Genomic DNA, 7,917 nt, shown 5'->3' on the forward strand with positions numbered 1-7,917 from the left:
TATTCTATGATAAGAAACTGACGTAATAAAATTTATGATAGAATTCTTAGATAATGAATTTCAATGAAAATTATGATTTATTTGTATTTTGTGTACACTGTATAACAAAGTAAATGAATAATAATTTTCTCTAGAGATTTCGGAATATTGGCTTAAAAATTGTCTTTATTGATAAATCGCTAATTTATTTATAACATTCTGAGGAGTCAAAGAGTGCAGGATATTCAAGGAATGTAAGGAATTGTAAGTATTAAACGATTTTCAGAAATTTCGAAAATTTTAAAAATTGAAGGAACTTAACATATGTAAAGAATGCCTGAGAATGTAGAGATTTTTTGGGAATTTAGAGAGATTCAGTTTATTAAGGAAACCTAGAGAATTATGAGAATTCATGAAATTCTAAGAATTTTAGAATTCTAGAAAGTTCTAGGAGTGCTGGAAATTGAAAAAATGTTTAAAAATTTTTGAAATGATAAAAAGGTGAAAATTGCTTTAAATATAGATATTGTAGATAGAAATTGTAAAAAATTAATGAGGAGGGGGTATAGTCGGGTAAAGTGAAGCTCCTGTAATTTCTAACGTAGGCGGCTGCGCTCTGAACATATAAAAAGTAATATCAGGAAAAATAATCTTATCAGGTTTATGTCCAGGTTCAATTTTATTTCCATTTGCGAGCTCAATGTTGAACGGCTTTTTTGTTGCTGGATCTACATCTACTTTGAAGAATTTCCAAAAAAAACTGATGAACCACAGGTGTTCATAAGGTTCCATAACGTAGTCAGCTGGAAAAGAAAAAAAAGTATTTTGATAATAAAAAGATCGAAAACCAATTTTCAAATCAAATTTCTTTTTTTAATTGAAATTTCTGAAAGTCTGCCAACTAGTTAATTTTTTGTAATAATAATGTGGTAGCGATGTTAGTACTTTTGAAACAAAGTAACAAATTGAAAAATAGTGACATATTTTTTATTATAAGCAACCATAAAAATCTTTCTATTTTTAGTTACCTTCGAAATACAGTTCGCAATAATTTTTTATGAGCTGTATTTAAAAATAAGTGCAAGTAGCTCAAGAGTTATATTCAACTTGAGAAAGTGCAATTTAACAGAACGGAGCTTTTGAAGTATAAATGGTTTGCAAGAAATTTGATAGAAGTTTCAAAGAAGACAGTAATTTGATGCCTTTTCAAGATTTTAATACAGTGAAACTCTTCAATAGCCCTCCCTTCTATAGCAATTCCGAAAATTGACGGCGCGCCGCATGTAGGTGTAACAGGTGCTGCGCGGGGTGCACGGGATCTGCGGCTGTCACTCAGGTAAGCAATCAGGCGTGAACAAACGAAAACGGAGCGGGCTATAATGAGTTACTTCCCACTCATCCTCAGCCCTCAAATCGGCTCTATAGAAGAGTCTCAATGTATTTCAAAGAATTTCAAAGTTTTTAATTTTTCGAAGTTCTTTTTAAAAATTAGGGACTGCCGAATTTTCTTGAGGAGGTATGTTTTACACTGGTTAAAAATCTATTACGTAATATATGGAATCATCCCTTACAAGATGGATTTGGTGCTCGGACTGCCATAAGTGAAGTATTCTGCCTTACATATATAACCGTTGAATGGTTATCTATTAACTGAAGACGGACTAAAAAATTATTATATCGATAAAAAAAACCGTTATAAGGAAGAGTATTGCGTTTAAAGTCTGCTTGCAATACATTTCCATTTTCATCCAGCCATAAAGAAACGTCATTCTTCATAAAATCGACTGTCTTATTAGGAGGGCCTGTCAGATGCAAGAGGGGACGTTCTGTCGGCATAAATTTCGGGCGCACGTTCTTGCGAGGAAGCGAACCACCGCGACCACTCCCTTTTCCGCCGCCGGTTCCACGCGGACGCCCTGGTGCACGCTTGATCTTAGAGCCTGAACTCGATTCAGGATTATCAGCTGAATTGGAAGCTGTAAAAAAACATTCATTTGCAATTTAGAAAAGTAATTAAAAACGAATCTGAATATTAAATACTCAACAATTCTGAACTAACGCATTTAAAATGAAATAATGAGTTGTGTCCGTATTAAGAAAAGTTTTTTTTTTGCGTGTGCGCCTGAAACGAATACTGTGCTTTTAAGGTTGGAACCTTTTTTTCAACAGATACGCAACCAATAGACCTTTTTATTTAAGAAAAATTTCCGGCAAAATTCAAATGTTTCTAGCTTTTGCTCTTTAATAAAAAGGTCTATAGCAGTGATGTTTGGTTAATGATACTCTCTTCCTTAGTACATACAGTAATGGAAAAAATTAAAGGATGAAAAAAAAATTTTCCGAATTGTATTGATTTTTTAGAATGCTGTATATATTATTATATTTGGTTTATGTAAGATCTTGGATAAACAGAATTTATTTTTGGTAAAAACCGTATGCGGCTTCGCGGTCAGAAATATAATTTATTTTAAGTCCAGCTCATTTGTCAACGTTTCGGACTGGTACCACTCCCTCTTCAAAACTCTAAAAGGAGCGATACAGAGGTTAGATCGTAAATGATTGTTACAAAGCGAAAGGACAAATAACATACCCTGTTTTTGACCGAAGTCAAAAGATTCCAAAAAAATTGAAAAATGTGAGACAAGGTTTGAACATTGAAATGTTTACATCTATGCCTAGAATGAAAGATGGGTCTATGGAGGTTATTTTATTAAAATTTTCTAAAATATAGTAATGAAGGAGACTAAAAATGTAGAGATTGTTGTGAAGTATTATCTTGATTTTAAAATGAAGTTTTTTTCGGTTTCCATGATAGAGGACATAAAATTACAACTGCAATCGAAAAATTGTTTTAAATGTGGTTTTGGCAAATATTTGTATCTTTTAACATTGTTTTCAGAGTTGTTTGTAAGAAAATTTTGTTTCAGTTGTTCTTTCGAAATGCATTTATTTAATAATTAAAGTTTTGTGTTAAAGTAAAGCAAGGACCAACGCAATCATGCGTGGTCTTGCGGTTTTTTGAGGTTATGTACTGATATGAAAATATGTTGTAATCAAAAGTGTGAAACATAGTAACGGCATGTTTTTCTAAGGATGTTTTAGTACAAAAGTTGTTTACATTTCTTTTATTCTAACTGCAAGTTCCCTTTGAGTTTGACCTATGGCATAAATTTAAAAAAAAAAAACAAGAAAAAAGGGTTATTTGTGGTTTTTCAGAACATCAACGGCTAAATTTCAAATCTTCATGAAATGACTAATGTTGAGAGTGCCGTTTACAGTGAAATAACCCCTCAAAAACCCAGCGAAGTTACATTTTGATATAATGAACCTTTTTCGTGTTGAAAACGGTCAAACTTTCAAAGAAATTAAAGGATCACGTCTTCTGCGCTTGAAGATGTCCTAATCATAGCTAAATAAAAAAAATCTAGCTCTTTCCATATTTTTCGCAAATATCGCATGAAATTTACAACAACAAAAAATAGTTTGCAATAAAAATTTTTTTTTCTCGAAATTTTAGTTTTTTCTAAAGGCTTCAAAAACTCAACAAAAAATTGGCCATTGGTTGCTGAGATATCGTCAATTAGAGACAAAAGGGTCCTTTTTGATTTCCAATTCGATATCTCAGTAAAAAATGGTTGCACCGAGGTTTTAAAGAAAGCAAATTGGAGCTGATTAAACAAGCTATCTGATAAATACAAACCTTGATACGACAATTTTTCACTGAGATACAGAATTCTCAACAATCACTGAAAATTTGTCAGCTTTGTTTGACCCTTTAATTTTTGCCATTAGTGTATGTTACATATTTAAATTCATTTGCTAATTTTAAAAAAGTCTATAGTAAATTAACTTATAATTTTGAAATTTATAAAAATTTAAATTATATGCTAAGGTTAAAAAAATAAAATAATAATATATAAATTATAATTTAAATATATATGAAGTTAATAATATATTTTTAATAATGATTAAATTTAATAATTATGGAAGAAATGTTTAAGTTCTAAATTTTTGAGTTATAAATGAAAAAGTACCAGCAAATCGGTTAAACTTACGAATCACAGAAAAATGTTTCTTAATTCTTTCAACCATACCCTTTAGGATTATTAACCTGTTAATTGTCAGTAACACATACATGAGCAAAACATGGTCGTGCCAGTTTTGTATCATGACATACATGTGGGCATTTCTGAGAAAAATTATTTCACTTAATCTCATCAAATTGTGCTTGGGTAACTAAGGGTTTTTGGGGTCGCTGAGTTCTGCAGAACATCTGCAGAAAATCTTTGTCCTTAAAAAAGGCACAAACTAGTAGCTAGGACTAGGATAACAACAAAATTCATCAGATATTGATGTATTTTTATGAATAATTTGAGAAACTAGAGAAATAATTGACGAAAATAATTTAAAAATTTCAAAACAGCTGATCACTTTTTTCGTGAATGCCTACGAGAATGATATGAGTGTTGTAACAGTCTTCAAGGGTTCGAATCCTCGGAGTTTCGATTTTGTAAATTCAGGCACTGTTCGTAGAAAATTCGACCTATTCGTGTCAAACTTGGAAATTAATCCACACATTTTTTATAGAAATTACTATTCAATGTTTCGCTTCTTTATCTTGTATCCGAAACCTAGCTACAAGTTTGTTAGTTTTTTACGGATAAATTTTTTCCGTGTAGTATGAGATTTTTCAATTTCAACGTGGCTGGCATGAATTACTAAAAATGTTTGGGTATTGATCAAATAAGTGATGCTTAGTCTTTCGGGGTCACTGAATTCAAATTTGATCCTAATCGAATTTGAATCGAAATATGATGCAGGATATAGGCTGAATGTAAGAAATAAAAAAGCGTAAAAATAAGCGCTAGTATGAAATAAGTTGAAACAGGTCGAAATTTTTTTATAATTTATGTCCGCCATATTAAATTCACTATTTTGAAATTTTGAAAATCTAACATCACGATTGAAATCAAAGACGCCAGAAATCTATGTTCCACCATTGTTATCCAGATCCAATCATATTTTATAATTTATGTCCGCAATACTGGATCCCTCATTTAAAATTTTAAAAACTTATCTTCAGGTTTGGTTTCCGTGACGCCAAAAATATTAACGCTGCTAATATTAACCAATTCTGAAGTGTTTTTTCCTTGAAAACATTTTTTCCTCGCTACTTGCTTTTACGTCTGACTGAAGGGGTAAAAAAATTAATTTTAAATAAAATACTCAAATTTTTTAGTAAAGTAATTTAGTGTTTGATAAAAACAGATGAATTTGCAATTAAACAAGTGATTTTTTGCCAAAAATTCACTTTCAAAAGTTTTGGAATTTTCTGTACAGAGTTTAAAATTAAGGTAAACGTCCCAATAATCGTGATGCTAATTTTCGTGATTTTTATTTTACGCAAATGAATATAATTTATTTTTGTTTTTATAAAATTCTACAAATAAATTAATTTTTTATTGAATGTTACTTTTAACCTATTTTTAAATAATAATACATAATTGATAAGCAAGTTCCACGATTATTGGGATTCACAAGGGATTCACGGAATTAACGTGGTTCACGGAAATTCCGGAAATCACGAAATTCTTGGAATTCAGGGTATTGATGAAACACAAGTAATTCATGGAATCCGCGGAATTCACAAAATTCAAAGAATTCGCGGAGTTAATGAAAATCGTAGAAAACAATCGTGGTACTCAATTTACAAACTCATGACATTCGCGGTAATCATGAAAGTCACGGAAATCACTGAATTCGCGGAATTCACGGAATTAAAGGATCACACTAAATTTACGGGATTCACGGAATTTTCGAAATTCATGGAATTCACAGCATTCAAGAAATTCACGGAATCCACGGAATTAATGGAATTCGCGGAATTTAATGAATTTGCGTAATTAATGCAATTTAAGGAATGAGCGAATTCAAGGAATTCGTGGAATTCAAGGAATTAATGGAATTCAAGGAATTAATGGAATTCAAGAAATTAATGGCACTCGCACAATTCACGGAATTCGCAGAATTAAAGGAATTTACATAGTTTATGGAATTCATGGAATTAATAGAATTCAAACAGTCCATATAACTCAAGGAATATACTTATCACGGAATCACTGGTTTTGCGCATTTCATCAAATTCATTGAATTTACGCTATTCACGGAATTCATGCAATTTACGAAATTCATAGAATTCTTAGGATTCTGTGAATTCCTTAAATTCTTTGAATTCCGTGCCTTATATAAATTACTTGAATTATTTCAATTCCAATGATACCGTCATTTTCTCGAATTCAGTGTATTTCGTAAATTCTGTGAAGTCCTTGATTTCGAATAATCCTTTAATTGCATGCAATTGGTGAATTCTGTGAATTCGACGAACATCCTGCTTTATGTGGATTATGCGAATTCCTTGAACTCTGTTAATTCCTTGAATTCCATGAATCCTGTGAATCTCGTGAATTACGTATATTCCTTGAATTTCGAAAATTTCAGTGATTGCAGGAATTCTTTGAATTCCATAAATCTCGTTCAGACCGCGAATCTTATGAATTGTTTAAATTTTTTTAGTTCCTTGAATTGCAAAAGTTTTTTGAATTCCGTGATTTTATGAAAATCCGCTACATCCTTAAATTTGGTGAATTCCACGAATTTCTAGAACACTATTAATTCCGCGAATTCAAGGAATGCCTTGATTTACATCCATTTTGAATTTGTGAAATTATTGGCCCAGGAAGTACCGAATTAAAATCGCGTCGTTTATCAAAACTTATTTCTTTAAAGTTCTGTCATTTTTGGTTCAGTTATGTCGGCATTACTCATTTTTCTTTGTTCTGCATGCACTCGACCGGTACGAAAGACATCGAAAAACTAACCGCCGAAAATCATGCAACGTAAAGACTGCAAATTAAGAGCATACTTGTTTATAATGGATAAATCGAGAGGAGTTATGAAAAAAGCTTTTTTCTATAGACGAATATATTAAACGAAAAAAGAGTCGGACAAATCAAGGTCGGAATTCGTGAGTGAGTTTATACAAAAACCTGATCAACTAGAGAATGCTGGTATAACAATGGCTCCAGAGTTACTCTCTATCATGCTTCTAGGCTCATTGCCGGATGAGTATGAAAATTTTCGTGTAGATATTGAATAAAGACATACGATTCCGGATGTAGAATTATTAAAGGAAAAACTAGTCAAAGAGGAATCGTGCTGACTTGTAAAGTATTCCACAAAGGAAAACAGTCCTGACAGTGAAGCGCTATTTGGTTGAAGGAAGCAGGTGCCTCGAAGAAAATTAGGTTAGCATCCGAATAAAAATAACGAAGAAAGTGATAATGACCTGTATTAATCCACAATAAGGTATTTTAAGTGTAAGAAACCAGGCCATCGTGTAACAGATTGCTGGTTCAATAATAGATTAAACAAAGCTCGCCAAACCGAAAGTGAAGATGCTATGTGTGTTACAACTGCCATGTTAAAACAAGTGAAAAATAAAGAGTAGTGTATAGACAGTAGCGCTACGTCACACATATGCAATAAGCTGGAACTGTTTTGCAATATCATCGGTGACAGGGAATCTCACGTTGATGGAGCTGCTGATAAAAAAATTGCATAGACTGGTCTCGGTAAAGTTGCTTCACAAATTGACGGTGTAGCGAATAGTGTAAAACTGTCGGGTGTGCCTTGTGTTCCTGATTTAACAAATAATTTACTTTTTGTGGCTAAGATAACTGATCATGGTTATAAAGTGTTTTTTAACTATGACATCAGAGGCATGGTCATCTGAATCTCATCTATTTGCAAAAAACTGCTAGCGACAGGCATGGTTTAAGGACGTACAGTCTGTCAAGTTAAAGCGTGGGTGGCTTTACTCGCAGTCGGTAAGGTGTATCGACATGATTTTGGTGTCAAAATATTAAGAAGAGCTCCCTC

General features: G+C 32.2%; 1 protein-coding gene across 5 annotated transcripts in view; it reads right to left on the reverse strand.

Moving 5' to 3' along the window:
• Positions 1-234: 234 nt before the first annotated feature.
• Positions 235-7,917, reverse strand: part of LOC117169510 — a 20,689-nt gene continuing 13,006 nt past the window's right edge. For 2 of the 5 annotated variants that reach the window (XM_033355923.1, XM_033355924.1), the window contains 3 exons: positions 1,551-1,955; positions 509-782; positions 235-445 (listed from right to left, as the gene is read on the reverse strand). In XM_033355923.1, the coding sequence (XP_033211814.1) occupies positions 529-782; positions 1,551-1,955 (659 nt within the window). In that variant the 3' untranslated portion in view covers positions 235-445; positions 509-528. Of the gene's footprint in view, positions 446-508; positions 783-1,073; positions 1,956-7,917 lie in introns of those variants that run through there. The other 3 variants (XR_004466668.1, XM_033355926.1, XM_033355925.1) reach the window with 3 other exon arrangements.

Source organism: Belonocnema kinseyi, chromosome 3, assembly GCF_010883055.1.
Source record: "Belonocnema kinseyi isolate 2016_QV_RU_SX_M_011 chromosome 3, B_treatae_v1, whole genome shotgun sequence".
NCBI lineage: Eukaryota > Metazoa > Arthropoda > Insecta > Hymenoptera > Cynipidae > Belonocnema > Belonocnema kinseyi.